Source organism: Talpa occidentalis, unplaced genomic scaffold (genome assembly GCF_014898055.3).
Source record: "Talpa occidentalis isolate TD23 unplaced genomic scaffold, MPIMG_talOcc4v2.1 talOcc4.8, whole genome shotgun sequence".
NCBI lineage: Eukaryota > Metazoa > Chordata > Mammalia > Eulipotyphla > Talpidae > Talpa > Talpa occidentalis.
The window spans coordinates 19,232,830-19,248,719 of NW_023605194.1; the positions used below are offsets into that span (position 1 = coordinate 19,232,830).

The 15,890-nt window shown below is 42.3% G+C and overlaps 1 protein-coding gene and 1 pseudogene across 3 annotated transcripts in view; both read right to left on the reverse strand.

Moving 5' to 3' along the window:
- The window catches only part of SUFU (SUFU negative regulator of hedgehog signaling), a 97,665-nt gene that overhangs the window by 63,457 nt on the left and 18,318 nt on the right, over positions 1–15,890 (reverse strand). For all 3 annotated transcript variants that reach the window (XM_037496048.1, XM_037496047.2, XM_037496049.2), the window contains one exon: positions 4,954–5,090. In XM_037496048.1, coding sequence (XP_037351945.1) covers positions 4,954–5,090 — 137 coding nt within the window. The remainder of the gene's footprint in view (positions 1–4,953; positions 5,091–15,890) is intronic.
- On the reverse strand, positions 9,330–10,420 carry LOC119233576 (ubiquitin-40S ribosomal protein S27a-like; annotated as a pseudogene).

Here is a 15,890-nt window from a genome sequence, read left to right on the forward strand (position 1 = left end):
ATCCTACAGGGATGCAGAATGGCAAACACTACAGAAGAGAGGTGTAGAATTGGAGGCTACTAAGCTTATTAACAATAAGTTCAGGCACATGTGTTTAGGACATGCATTATGCAGTGAACTAAGAAGGAGAAAAATAGATGGTGACTAAAAGGAGCACAAGAATGGTTTCTGGAGAACTAGACTGTTTCTTGACTAAGTAGTTACAAGGATATGTTTTGCTTTTGAACACTCATCAAGTTGCACTTTTTACACACATATTTTCATATATAAAATATTAAAAGATAAAAGAATAGAATGAAAGAGAATTTAGATAGTATTATGAATGACTTTTGCCCCCCTCTATTTTCCAAATGTTTCAGAATGCCGTAGTGAAGCATCATCATGCTCGGAGGCCACGTGAACTGGTGCAATCATCCATTTGAGATGATTCTCAAATCTTGTTGTCCAGCCTAAGACACTCAGCAGCCCAGATCTCAGTTGAGCTACAAGTAACATGACATTGTGGATAAGAGGGTGGCATTAAGAGTTACACAGCCAGAGTTAAATCTTGTCTTTGGAAATGCTAGATATGTGCTCTTGAACACACTACATCATTGCTCTGTCTTTCTGTAAAGGAGATATGTAACACAGTGCCTAACTCACAGGGCCTTCATGCATACTGAATGAACACTTACAATTGTGCCGGCACACAGAACACACAGAACACACTGCTAAATGTTACCTCTTTAAACTTTTTTTTTTTTTTAAATAGAGGCATGTTTTATTTATTTATTTGTTTGTTTGTTTGTTTATACAAGCACTGGGCACAGTCAGAAGCGAGGGAGGGTGAGAGAATTCACCAGAGCCAGAGCGGGGAGCAGAGCAGGCAGAAGGACCGAAGGACACTGCTGAGGGGAGCAGCGGGCGGCAGGAGAGGTCTGCGCGCCATGCGGGACCCTCCTCTGGTGACCGGGGAGCAGCCGGGGATCGAACTGGCGCCGCAGAGGCTGGGGGCAGCTTCACAACCCAGCGCTCAACTGCTGCGCCACCGGGGAGGCCCTAAATGTTACCTCTTAATGCTCATCCTCACCACTTACACCCATAGCTATGGTCTATCCTTTTTTACTTTTTTATTGCAGTAGCATACGTTTACAACACTTTATAGGTTTCAGGTAAACAGCTTCTCATATATCACACCATGACTATTACCAAATATCCAGGGGGTCTCCTATCTTAAATCAGTTACTACACACTTTTCATCATTTTCCCATATTTATTTACTATTATCCCCTGCCACGTACCAAAAACAATTTAATGTCAGCATTATCTAGTACAATCTTATGGAAAACAGAAAATCAAGTATGATATTTTTAGGAGTGTAGTCATCTTGCCATGGCCACAAAACGCCGGACGTGACCCTCACGCACAAACGATAGTGGTCACATTAAAGACATCATAAAACAGGCCAGCAGTGCAGAAGGGACTGTGAGCTCACTCAATGGACACTTAAAACACAGCTACAACTTTTTATTTTGAAAATCTTAAATCCCATAGGAAAGCTAGAAGACCAGCATAATGAATACCCATATACCCTTTACCTAGATCCACTAATTAACATTCTGTCACATTTACTTTCTCATCTTTGTTTCTCACAGCTGACAATTTTTTTTTTTGCCAAATCAAAGGTTAAGTTGCAGACATCCTATCATTTTTAATTCACAAATACCTCAGCCTTTACCTCCTAAGAATAAGGACATTATCCTATATGACATAATACTGTATCACACCAAGGAATTGCACAGTTGTAGAGTACTGCTATCTAATATACAGTCTATATTTATAATTCTCCAATTGTCCTAAAAATGACCTTTTTCTCAATTAAAAATCATAAGAGCATTTAAATTATTCCCTTAGGGCAGGATAGGCCCCACTCCTCTCCTTTCTATGTCTTTCATAGTATTGACATTTTTGAAGAGTCCAAGCAGTTGTCTTGGAAAATGTCCTAAAATCTGGATTTGTCTATTTGCTCATGATTCAAAATATTTTTGGAAAAACACTACACAATGGATATGTTAGACTTTACACTGCAATACTTGGGAGATTCATAATTGTCACTGTTACTACTTTTGATCATTTGGTTAAGGTGCTGTCAGAAACCTTTTCATGTACAGGTATTCTTTTTCTCTTTATAACAGATGAATAATATGTGGAGGAATTCTTTGAAGCCTTATGAATATCTTCTTCCCCAACAATCTTTTTATCCAATGCTTTTAGTTTCGTTTGACAGTCTGCCTGAATCAGTGATCACATTAGTGTTTTAAAACAATCACTGGTGGTGTTTTTACTGTGTGGGTGAAAGGAATCCTTACAAATCAAGTCCTATTTTTCTATTCACTTGCATTAGAGTTTCAGCACTATAACATAACTATTTCAGAAGTTCATCTGACAGTGATTCATAACACCTGTTTTACATCTCTCTGATCTTCATCCACTTGAGTAGGCACATTAAATGGAAACAAACATATCAAGGTTGGATACAAGGTTTAAGCAGTGGGCAGGTAGTTACCTGCCTATACAAGTAAGAGGTTGCCTAATCTTCAGAACCCTCTTTCCTATAGCAGATCAAATTCCACATCAAGTCTATTTTCCCAAAGACAGTTCACATCAGTGTCAGTTTTAGGCATCCTAAGAAGGGAGACATGGAGACAGAAAGAATTAAGGCAGTAAACTCCTAGCACTGTTTTAAAGGACCCTGCAAACCACATTAAGACATTACCAGATCAGGGCCTCCCCGGTGGCGCAGCGGTTGAGCGCTGGGTTGCGAAGCTGCCCGCGGCCTCTGCAGCGCCGGTTCGATCCCCGGCTGCTCCCTGGCCACCAGAGGAGGGTCCCACATGGCGTGCAGACCTCTCCTGCCGCCCGCTGCTCCCCTCAGCAGTGTACTTCGGTCCTTCTGCCTGCTCTGCTCCCCGCTCTGGCTCTGGTGAATTCTCTCACCCTCCCGCGCTTCTGACTGTACCCAGTGCATGTATAAACAAAACAAACAAACAAACCAGCAAACAAATAAATAAAGCATGCCTCTATAAAAAAAAAAAAAAAAAAATTAAAAAAAAAAAAAAAAAAAAAGACATTACCAGATCACACAGGCCAACTGCTTCAACAGCCTGCTTCTCCTGCCCCTACAAATGCTACTTCTTCCTGGACATCTGGCCTTTAGAGCCTAAATACCATCCCCAGATCAGATGCCTCTCCCTTGAAGCTGGTCAAGGAACAGATATGCTCCATCACACCTCTGGCCAACTGAACTGGAGTCCTGCAATGGGTCTGAGAATCAGTGTGTTGACAAGCTCCCACAGGATCTCATGAACAATCAGGTCTGGGAAACCTTGCTTATCCTGTAAGAGGGATCATAGGACACATGATATAGATGGTAGTTAAGCATCAGTCCCAATACATGACAGCTATCCTATCAACAACTGACTTCCAAGGGCCTGGAAAGAGGGTAGAAGAGTTCAAGCTAGAAGATCTATTACATTCCCAATTTATAACCTACTCAAAGTTGAAAAAGTCACATTACTCAGAGAAACTGCCAAATCTATGGCTCTCCAAATTCAGTCTCTACCAGAAGCATCTGAAAGACTCACCCCCAAAGATTCTGAAAGAGTTCTTCAGAATATCGGAATATTAATATCGGTTGGCAGGAATATCGGTTGGCAGATCCTTCTAATGCAGATAATCTAAGGATCACACTTTGAGGGACCCCTGACCAAGATGCTGCTCTGCCCTTACCAATGGCAATCAAAGAGCAAAAGAGCTGGATAAAAGTGTGGCCTTCATTTAAATGCTACTTACCAATCCAAAGAAACAAAATTTGGGAAATGCTTCTAAGCAATTAGCCACATTAAAAACTCAGACGATATGAAACCTTCCGTATAACATAATAAATTTTGCTCCATTTCATCCAATTGGAGGACAACAAGCAGGCTGAGCCAACAATGTAAGACCTATTCTTTAGCACAAAGTCCCCATACTTCAGGGTCCACATTAGCAGTCTCCACAGGGGCACCAGGAATACAGGTCATCTGAATGATCCATCACCTCCTGAATCATCCAAAACAAAACACTATTTCTTACTGTCAAGGCCCTGACTGATTCTAGCTTTCCTTTTACACTGAAAAAACAAGTTCCTGGCAATATATTGTTTCTCTTTGCCCCACCCTCTACTAATAACCCAAACCTTAGCTAATATTAACATGTGTGCTTATGGCCCCAGAAACAAAAAAGGCTAGGTCACTGGCAGCTGGGAATAAGAACAGTGTGCTGGGCCTCCCTGGTGGCGCACGGGGTTAAACACAGCACTATGAAGTAATCCGCAGCCTCTGCAGCATGAGTTTGATTCCCAGCCCCGGCCAGCCAGGGAGTAACCCACATAGTGCAGCAGAGACCTCTCCTGTCTCGCCCGCTGCTCCCCTCAGCAGTGTATTTCAGTCAGTCTGCCTGTTCTGTGCCCCACTCTGTCTCTGGTGAATCTTCTTACCCCCTGCATCTCTGGCCTGTATCCCAGCTCTTGTATGCATAAATAAATAAATCTTAAAAAAAAAAAAAAAAAGAACAGTGTGCTAATTATGGGAGATACAGCAGACAGAAAAAGAGCTAGTCAGCTCCATACTGAGTTGGCATTTGGCAGGCTGGGGATCAGAAGTACAGCTACAGACTGCAACCTAGGCTCAGGGTATAAGAACAGTGGTGGGACTCCCACTTGCTGTTGAAGGTCATAGTGACATATTCTTCTGTTCCATGGTCCAGAGAGCTTTCCACTCAAGAACCCAAGGCAAAAAAGCTCCCACATGGTATAAATAGGGTGTCACTGAGGAAGTTCACATCACAAACATCAAACTGTACCTGGGAGTTCCCAAAGCCAACCAGGCTCATGGCAAAAGGACCATCACACCAGCCAGCTCCTAGGGCTCTTACCTGACTGGAACACGTATCTGGCCAAGCCCTGCATTAGCTCTGCTGGCCACGTTGGGGGCGCAGACTCCCCTGTTTCTCTCTTCAGACGAAATGTCAACTCAAAGCCAAAACCACTAGGTCCATCTGTTCCTGTAAATCTAAAAGGAATAAAAAGTGAATGTTTTTAGTTCAACTACCTTAGGAAAAATAGTTTTGAAAGTTTTTTTCTTTTCAGGGGGACATCAGTATCCAAACCCCTTATTCAGAGGAATCTCCCAGGAGTGTGAGCCTTAAGGGGAAGCCTGGGAGGAACAATAACTCTAGCCTTGCCCTCTTACCAGCTACAGTACCTGTGTATGATCTTAGCCCAGGCAATCAAATTCCCCTGCTGGCTCTGTGAATTCATTTCCACATGTTGTGGCTCTGGATCATTCCTTTTTGTATGACTACAGCTGCATTACCGAAGATCTTCTTTATTCATGTACCTCATTCCTTCAAGTTTAATAAGCACCTACTTAGTTTGCAAAGGATATATATGTCCTACAATATGTTCTGTGTGAATGAGACCCTCTCTCTACTCTCACCTGCACCAAAAGAATACAATCCTCAGCTGGACTGGCTGGCCCCCCAAACTCAGTCTGGAAGGACATGTTCTTGAAAGCCAGCACCTCATGAGTATTTATCAAGCATGTGCTCTTTTTGAGAACTAGCAACCAGTGTGAGGTAAGACCATCCACACATGGCCCAGAATGAAGGGGGTTACTGTCTCTGTGGCCATGCTCATCACAGTGACTATAAAGCAAAGGAGGAATGCTTGCCTCCCTGACAGCTGGCAAACGCTCAGGAGTCCTGAGTCTCCAGGAAGTCCCTGAAATGAACTTCTACCAGAGAGGGAAATGATGTGGATTAGAGAACAAGACCTGGTTGGGGGGACACATCTCCTTAGGTAAAGGATGCATCCAGGGAGGAATTCCTGGGAGATAAAGGAGGCTTGCCAGCATGGAAAGGGTTAAAGGTTAAAGTGTGTCGGGGTAGTGGGGTCTTCCTGGTGGCACAAGGGGTTAAGCACAGCACTATGAAGCAATCCACAGCCTCTGCAGCAAGAGTTAGATCCCCCGTTGGCCAGGGAGCAACCCACATGGCATAGCAGACCTCTCCTGTCTTACCCACTGCTCCCCTCAGCAATGTGTTTCAGTCAGTCTGCCTGTTCTGTTCCCCACTCTGTCTCTGGTGAATCCTCTCACCTCCCCGCACCTCTGACCTGTACCCTAGCTCTTTAATGCATAAAGAATGCATAAATAAATCTTTAAAAAAAAGTCAAAGTGTGTTCATGTATAATTTTTAGTAATTATATCTTGTACAAACATGAGCCACAATGATTATACACATGTAAATTCCTCAGCATACAAATATAAACCATAAACTAAGATGACAGCCAACACTTCCTTGTGAGCCAAGCTACCGGAACAGGCGGTAAGAGGGGAGAATTCTGAAGGGCTGGTGATACAGTCAATGTCCAATTCTGGACTTCCATATGATCTCTTTCCCGTATCATCACCCGAAAGAGGTTAGACCAGGAAATTGGACAGAAAGTGATCCCAGAGTCTCAGAAGTTCTAACACCAACCCTAGCCTTGCTAGTGTGCCCAGCTCTTCTGCACTTGCTGGAAAGGAGATCATTTCAAGAAGCTCTTTTCTCTAAAGGACTAAAAAGGAATCCTGAAAATGATCATGGTCGTATACTATATTTAAAGAAGGTGTCCATGGTTTGGGTTTCCTCTAAGTATCTAGCAACGTGGAAAGCAAACTCCATTTTTCTTTTCTTTTTTTGCATGTAGAACTGGGGTGTAGGACAGTGGTGCAGAGGTGAGAGGACTCACCAGAGGCAAAGTGGGGAGAAGAACAGGGGGATTCACTGAAATACACTGCTAAAGGGAGCAGTAGGCAAGACAAGAGAGGCCTTCTGCATTTGCTGGACCATCTGTGGGTAGCTCCTGGCCAGGGATCAAACTCATGTGGCAGTGGTGACAGTGCTGAGACTAAACCCTTAGGCCACCAGGGAGGCCTGCAAACTCCATCTTGAGGGTACACACCACCTAGAACTAGGGGGGCTGGCAGGCTAGAAGATGTTTGGCAGGACATAGTACAAGCTATTTTCCCTTGCTGAACTGCCCTTCTGCAGGGAGGCTGGGGGAATAGCTAAGCAAACTAAGGTTGGAAGAGCTACTCCTTAGAGGTTGCTGGCTTGAAAGGGGTGTAACAACCTGAGGAGACACAGGAATGACTTGGAGTTAAAACTCTACAAAGGGAGATGGGTCAGTAGGGCAAAGGGAAGATTTCAAGCAGTCACCAATTAGAGGCAGCTTTGTAAAATGCATTATACCATTGCTCCAGGGCTTTAATCTTGGGCCAAGAAAAATATATGATTTCTAACCGCAAAAACTTGAAAAACAGACTAAAAGAAACACGTTCCTTGGTTGTGCTATGGGGAGTAAGCTCAGATGCAGAAAGAGAAGTCACAGGCATGTAAGCAGCACCATCTTTCTGAAGAGGGAAGAGCACACATGCACACAGATGTATGGGTCTGCACGCATGCATGCACATGCATGTGTATACCATCTGCCTCCACACGGGGTGCTTTTGGGGCCAGCTCTGTGGTGGGCAGGCCAGCCCTCACTTGGCTGGGTGGGAGGGACAGGCCCAACCAGATGGTCTCCACCTGTGTTTGATTACCACCCACCAGGCTGGCTGGACACAACCTCTAAACTCTGAAACATGAGTTTGGAATGGCCCAGGCTGGGGATAAACACATAACCGGGAGCCTGTCAGAAGTTCTCTTTAAAAAAAAAAAAAAAGCAGAGTGCCTAGGCAATAGGCAATAGACAAGTGACAAGGTCATTTAGCTTTTAAAGTCTCTCAGAGGGGCCTGGTGTGGTCTGAACTTTCTATGTGTAGGCTTCTCCAGCCAACACAATTTTGTCCAACCAGAGGATGATGCTACTCCTAGGGAGAGGCTGTCTCTCATCCTCTGAGAAAGGAAAGCATGAGAGGAAACTGGCATGTGCTATCGAAGGTGGGATCTGGGTCAGAGCAAAGAATTTTTCTAATACAGGAGGCTGCTAAAATACTGACCGGGATTTTTAAAGACTACATTAGATTCTCCCCAGTCTGGTAGAATGGGAGTGAGGGATTGATTACAACTGTCTTGCTGCAGAAGGATAGATGAGATGGTTTCAGAAAATTGTTTCCAGTTCAAGAACTTCTATCTAGCTCAGTGAGGTGCCTGGGGAGAGGTTGGCTTTGACCCAGTGGTATGGCAAGTCTATGGCAATGGCTGTGCCAACCTCAAAAGCAACATCAAACCAACAAGAACATGTGCCCTGACTCCTAAGCACAGTTGCCTGACCACTGCAACCTGCCCAAAGGTCTCCACTAAAGCACCAAAGGAAATATCAAACAAGCCTCTAAGAGGCCAAAATGACTGCTAACTCCAGGCAGAAAATGAATAGCAACCCAGGAGAGACTTTCTAGAGGAAACAACATCAGGTGAAAAAAATTGACCTAAAAGTTGGCATCTTGTGCTCAACACTATTAGTAATTAGGGAAATTCAAACCACAGTGAAGTACCATTTCACACTCTCTAGAATAGCCAAAATAAGATAGACAATAACAAGTGCTGGTAAAGATGTAGAGAAACTGGAACACTCAAAAATGGTGGGAATGCAAAACAGTAGAGCTGCTTTCGAAAATAGCTGGACAGTTCACCAAATACTTAACCATACCATATGACCCAGCAACTCCACCCCTACAAACCCGAGAGAAATGAAAACATAGGTCTACATAAAAATATATATACTAATGTCCATAGTAGCATTATGGGTAACAGCCAAAAAGTGGAACGCAACCCAAATATCATCAATGGATGAATAAACAAAATGCAGTATATTCTTACAATGGAATATTATTTGGCAATAAGAAGGAACAATGCACTGATATTTACAACATGGATGAACCCTGAAAACATGCTAAGTGAATAAAACCAGACATAAAAGGCCACATATTATATGATTCCTATTATATGAAACGTGCAGAACAGATAAACCCATAGAAAGAGAAAGTGGATTAGTAGTTGCCAGGAGCCAGGGGAAGAAAAGAATGGGTAAAATGAGTAGAGTTTCTTTTTGAGGTGACAGAAATGTTCCGGAAATAAATTCTGGTGATGGTTGTACAAACTTGTTAGTAAACTAAAAGCCACTGCCCCTTAATTGTACACTTTAAAAGGGTGAATTTCATGGTATGTTAAGTAAAACAACATGTTTTAAGTAAAAAAAAAAAAAAAAATACGGTTTTTCAGGTACACCTAAATGCTAGGAAAGCCAGGGTTACCCATGACAAATAAGCCAGGTCTTCCCAGCTCTGACTATTTATAACCACTAAGATAAACTGAACATCTAGTTTAAGTCTCAGGTCTTGGATTAAGCACTTTCCCATGTCATTGCATTTACTTATTTGCTTATGTTTTTTACTAATAAATACACAATTACTTGTCTTCTGGTTTGTTGAAACAATAGGACAGACAACATTTGCCACAATAATGTTTGTGAGAGCAGCAGGCCATAAAAATACATTCCTGATGGGGCACTCCCAATGAAGATGACTGATATTACCATTCTCATCCACCTTATAGTATTTCAAGAGAGCCAGTTTAACTTTTTTTCTCTTATGCTTACTTTTCTTGGGAGTAGTGTAAGACTTCTTCTCTCCCTTAGCATTACCATTCAGTCTCATGACAAAATGAAGAGTAGACTCTTTCTGAATGCTGTACTCAGACAAAATCTGTCCATCTTCCAGTTGCTTGTTAGCAAAGATCAGTCTTTGCCAATCAGAAGGAATTCTTTCCTTATCCTGAATCTTGGTCTTTACATTTACTTTTTAAAAAAAAAAATATTTATTTATGCATACAAGAACTGGAGTGTAGGCCAGAGGTGTGGGAGGTGAGAGGATACACCAGAGACAGAGTGGGGAGCAGAACAGGTGGATCTACTGAAATACACTGCTGAGGGGAGCAGTGGGCAAGACAGGAGAGGTCTGCAGTGCCATGTGGGTTAGCTCCCTAGCCGGGGATCGAACTCATTTTGCAGTGACTGGCAATAGCTTGATAGCGCTGATAGCTTGATAGCGCAGGGCCTCCCTGGCCACCAGGGAGGCCCACTGGTCTTTACATTTTCTATTATATCCAAGGGGTCAGCCTTGAGAATGATGGTCTTCCCCAAAAAGGCTTTCACAAAAATCTGCATCTTGGCAGCAGTTTCATCACAGATTAGAACGTGTCACAGCATTTAATTCTCCAGCCACTCTATTACTCAGTCATTGTTATCTTCATTTAACTCACATCATGAAAAAGACACTTGAGAGAGTTTAAGTAATATTCCATAAGTCACACAGCAAGCAAGTAATGGAGCTTAGACAAAAGGTCTGCATGATTCCACTCCCTATTTTCTTTTTCTTTTTTTTTTTTTTTTAAAGATTTATTTTTATTTATTTATTTATACAAGCACTGGGTACAGTCAGAAGCGCGGGAGGGTGAGAGAATTCACCAGAGCCAGAGCGGGGAGCAGAGCAGGCAGAAGGATCGAAGTACACTGCTGAGGGGAGCAGCGGGCGGCAGGAGAGGTCTGCGCGCCATGTGGGACCCTCCTCTGGTGGCCAGGGAGCAGCCGGGGATCGAACTGGCGCCGCGGAGGCTGCGGGCAGCTTCACAGCCCAGCGCTCAACCGCTGCGCCACCTGGGAGGCCCTCCACTCCCTATTTTCTTAGTGCTATGTGACCTCAGGGAAGATATACAACTTTTCTGTGCCTCAGTTTCCTCATCTATAAAATGTGGACAATATGATTTCATAGTTGTTGTGAGAACTAAATGTTTAGAAGCTAAAAAGCAAGAAATAAATAATTAGAAACTACTGGTACACTGTAAGCATTAAAGCATACTCCAAAACAAAGGAGCCAGTCACAAAAGGTCACATAGTGTATGACTCCATTTATATGATGTAGTAAATAATATAATTTGTAACATGTAAGTTATATTTGTATTATATAAAATGTTCAGATTAGGCAAGTCTATAGGGACAGAAAGTAGACTGGTGACTGCCTAAGGCTGGCAGACTGAGGACAAAGGCAGAATCACTGCTAATGGGTGTGGGAGTTCTGGTTGAGGTGATGAAAAAGTTCTAAGATTAAATTATGGTGATGGTTACATAACTCCATGAATACACTAAAACCCACTAAACTATATATGTTAAAAGGGTGAACTAATTATTTATCTAAAGATAAATTTTATCTTTTGGTACATTAATTATCAAAAGGGATGTTTATAAAAATTGAGAGGGGGAAAAAAACCTCAGAGATGTAAGAGAAAAAAAAAATCACAAATTATACATATAGAAATAGATATACTATATCCCCCTCAACCATATGACAAGATGTTCAACTCACTATGGTAAGAGAAATGCAACTGAAATACAAATTGCAGGAACAATAAGATACCATTTTTACTATCAGAAGAGTGAAAAATCAAAAGTATGACTATGGGCCTCCCTGGTGGCGCAGCGGTTGAGCACTGGGTTGCAAAGCTGCCCGCAGCCTCTGCAGTGCCGGGTCAATCCCCGGCTGCTCCCCGGCCACCAGAGGAGGGTCCCACATGGCGCGCAGACCTCTCCTGCCGCCCGCTGCTCCCCTCAGCAGTGTACTTCGGTCCTTCTGCCTGCTCTGCTCCCTGCTCTGGCTCTGGTGAATTCTCTCACCCTCCCACGCTTCTGACTGTACGGAGTGCTTGCATAAATAAATAAATAAATCTTTAGGGGGGGAAAAAAACACAAAAGTATGACTATGGCAAGACTATGGGGAAACAGACACGTTCATACACTGCTGGTAGTAAAACAAATTATCATAAGCTTCTTGGAGGGAAAGTTACATCTATGTTTACCTTTGGCCCAGCAATCCCACTTCTAAGAATTGGTAATGATAAAACACTAATGGAAACAACTCAAATACCCATCCATAGGAATGTGTTTCAAAGTCAGCCATACAGTTTTTAAAGAAAGAATGAAGGGCAGTGGGCCTCCCCGGTTGCCTAGGAGTTAAAAGCTCCACGCTATCACCCCACCGCCTGAGTTCTGAGTTCAATCCCCAAACAGGGAGCTAACCCACATATGGCTCAGCAGACCTCTCCTATTTCTCGCTCGCTGCTCCCCTTAGCACTGCATTTCAGTGAATCTGCCTGCTCTGCTCCCCACTCTGTCTCTGGTGAATCCTCTCACCCACCTCACCTCTGGCCTATACCCCAGCTCTTCTACGCAAAATAAATAAATAAATAAATGTGTTAAAAAAAGAATGAAGGGCAAAGAGCTCTACAAATTGATATGGATGCTGGTAAGCAGAAAAGTACTATAGTATGCTACCTTTTCAGGAAGAAAGAAGGGAAAATAGGAAAATATATGTATAGCTGTCATTTGTGTAAAAAGCAACACCTATAGGTGGGTAGGTGAGATAGAGGTGGAAAGAACTACAGGGTGTGGGGCCATCTCTGAAAATACCTTTTTTGTATGGTTCTCATTTTAGGGTTAATGCTAATACTATCACCTACTTTAAAAAACAGAATCAACGAGGATGGAATAAAGTGCTAATATATAATACAAACAAAAATGAATGAACCTAACTGTATTTCCTAAGTGAACACTGAAGAGGGGAAGAAGAGAAATGACTGGAATATGTTTTGTAGCATTGTGTTGTTCACATATCCTCAGGATAAAGACCAAAAAAAGCCAGGAAACAAATATTAAACTCAAGTCAGTAGGCTTATTTTTTGTAGTGGAATAGGTTAGTCATTCTGAAATTACCTTATATGTAAATGTATCACGAATAATGGTAGTCAGGTGTCTCTCACTGTCAGAGATGTTAAAAATTGGTAAATATGTATCAAATTAGAAATAAGTTTTTTTAAAAGATTATTTATTTATGCATACAAGAGCTGGGGTACAGGCCAGAGGTGGGGGGGGGTGAGAGGATTCACCAGAGACAGAGTGGGGAACAGAACAGGCAGACTGACTGAAATACACTGCTGAGGGGAGCAGTGGGCGAGGCAGGAGAGGTCTGCTTCGCCATGTGGGTTGCTTTCTGGCCAGCCGGGGATCGAACTTGTGCTGCAGAGACTGCGGATTGCTTCATAGTGCAATACTTAACCTCTTGCGGCACCACCAGGGAGGCCCGAAATATGTTTTTTCAGAAAAGGAAGATTTGAATGAATCTGATCAGTATGGTTTTAGAATTGGAGGTATCAGTCTGAACTCATAGATTTTAACAGAGATAGATATAGAATAAAGGTGGTTGTGTGTTTCCTAGCTATCTACTGAGGAGTGACACCCCCAGAGCAATGATACAACCTAGTACCCAGATCTCACTTTCTAAATACCATCCTTGGTTAAAATAAACCATACTTCACTAGAGAAATGGCTGATTCCAGGTTTGGGAGAGTACAGAATGAGCCTAGAACTTTTTATTGTGCCAAAAAGTAAGACGTGCTCAAAGAATGATAGGAACATGCAAAAGTGGAGAGAAGCCAAAGAGAAGGGCTCCCACTGGCCAAATCTAGGACAAACTGAGCATCAAAAAAAATGATAATAACATTTACAACTTATTAATTAAAATAAGGATCTACGAATTCACAGACTGTAATGGACCTAGTAACATCAGTTCTGTAGATTTCAGACTTGCCAGCCTCTAAAACTGCATGAGCCAAAGGTATGTATGAATGACATGGATACAGGAGATATATATATATATATATATATATATACATACATACACACACACAGACATATAGCTATAGGAGGTAGGGAGAGGAGGGGAAAGAGAGAAAGATCCAATGGAATATCTCTATATCTTATTGTTTCTGTTTCTCTGGAGAACCCTGACTAATAGACTGATATCAGTAAGTGAATAAATAAATAAATAAATAAATGTGGAAAAGACTCTTCTTTCAAATACAATCTCAATAAACGTTATCACAAAATTAGAATTCACCATTTGGCAATGATCATAACAGTCTGGCAACAATCATCAATGATTATCACGTGATTCAGCAATTCCAATTTCTGTGCATATACATGAAAGAAATGAAAACAGGCACTTTAAACAGCTATTTGTATGTCTGAGTTCAGCATTATTCACAATACCAAAAGGTAAAAGCAATCCATATGTTCATCAATGGAAAAAAGGAGTGGGGCCAAAAAACTCAAATGTCTTATCAATGTATGAATGGATAAATAAAAAGTGGCATATACATACACTGGAGAAGTATAAAGTCTTAAAAAGGGAAGAAATTCTGATATACCCCAGTTCTTCTATGCAAAAATAAATCTTAAAAAAAAAACTGCACTGTGACAGCTACTGTAATAACTTTATTGCATTTTCTTTGTCTTTTTCACAGATACATTTTTCTCATACATTTTTACATTTTGTGTATATTGACAAATATTTTAGATTTTTTTTTTAATTTATGCAAATAAGAACTGGGGTGTGGGCTAGAGGCACAAGGGGTGAGAGGATGCACCAGAGACAGAGTGGGGGCAGAACAGGCGGATCAACCGACATACACTGCTGAGGGGAGCAGCAGGCGAGACAGGAGTGGTCCACTGTGCTATGTGGGTCACCTCCCTGGTGGGGCTGAAAGTCCTGGTGGGCCATTGCAGTGGTAGCACTGAGACTCAACCTCTAAGCCACCAGGAAGGCCCCAGTTCTTCTTTGTATTTTCTAAATTTCCTATTGTTCATAATCTCCAGTCTAGACCCCTTCCTTTGCTTTGTGCTTGTAAGTAGCAGTCCCTGCTCATCATTTTCCCCATCCTTCACAAGCTGCCAGGGCCTTCCAGTTTTGCCCAATCTCCTGCCCTTGGATTCCTCCCAGACCCTTCAAACCTCACTCAAGATTCTTCTGACTGCCATCATTTTTTGACAATCATTACAACAGAATTCAGTAAACTATTTGTGAAGCAAACATTTGTGAAGATGTTTTTATTTCAAACAATTCACAATGACTGACACTTCAGAACCTGTTTTAAAATGGTGTTTGGTGATTATACTATACTATACCAGGCAGTAAAACTGTAAAATTCTTTTGAAATATTTATATGGGGATATTCTGACATAGTTAAGATTTTTTTTAACTTCTGTTTATATTAAACTCCCCTAGTGGAGGCCTGGAGACCTTCTTTCCTCTACTTCCAACCACCAACCCAAAAAAGTCAGTTTCAGGGGGATTCCAGGCCAGCCTGGGACTCTATAGCAATTTTGGGCTAAGGAACAGCCTGGTGATTGAGTTTCTTGGCAACACCATGACAGTTCCACTCTTGGTTTTGGTTTAAAGCAAACCAATACAAAGATCTTTAGAAAAACTTAAAAAACGGCCTCCCTGGTGGCGCAAGGGGTTAAGCACAGCACTGTGAAACTATCTGTAGCCTCTGCAGCACTAGTTTGATCCCCAGCCAGCCAGGGAACTATCCACATGGCACAGCAGACCTCTCCTGTCTCACCCACTGCTCTCCTCTGCAGTGTATTTCAGTCAGTCTGCCTGTTCTGTTTTCCACTGCCTCTGGTGAATCCTTACACACACACACACACACACACACACACACACACACATACACACCCCAACCTGCACCTCTAGCCTGTACCCCAGTTCTTGTATGCATAAATAAATCTTGAAAAAAAAAAGAGAAAAATTTAAATAGACAGGCTTTTAGACACTTAATGGCAGGAAGTTCACAGTTTGATTGGCAAGGTGAAGGGCAGTCAACACACAGGTGCAGGTTGGGGGCTTCTAATAGAGACCTAAGAACCAGGAAATTCTGCCAAAGGGCCTTTGGTCTACCCACTTATCCTCCAGGACTCTGGAAAATTAGCCATC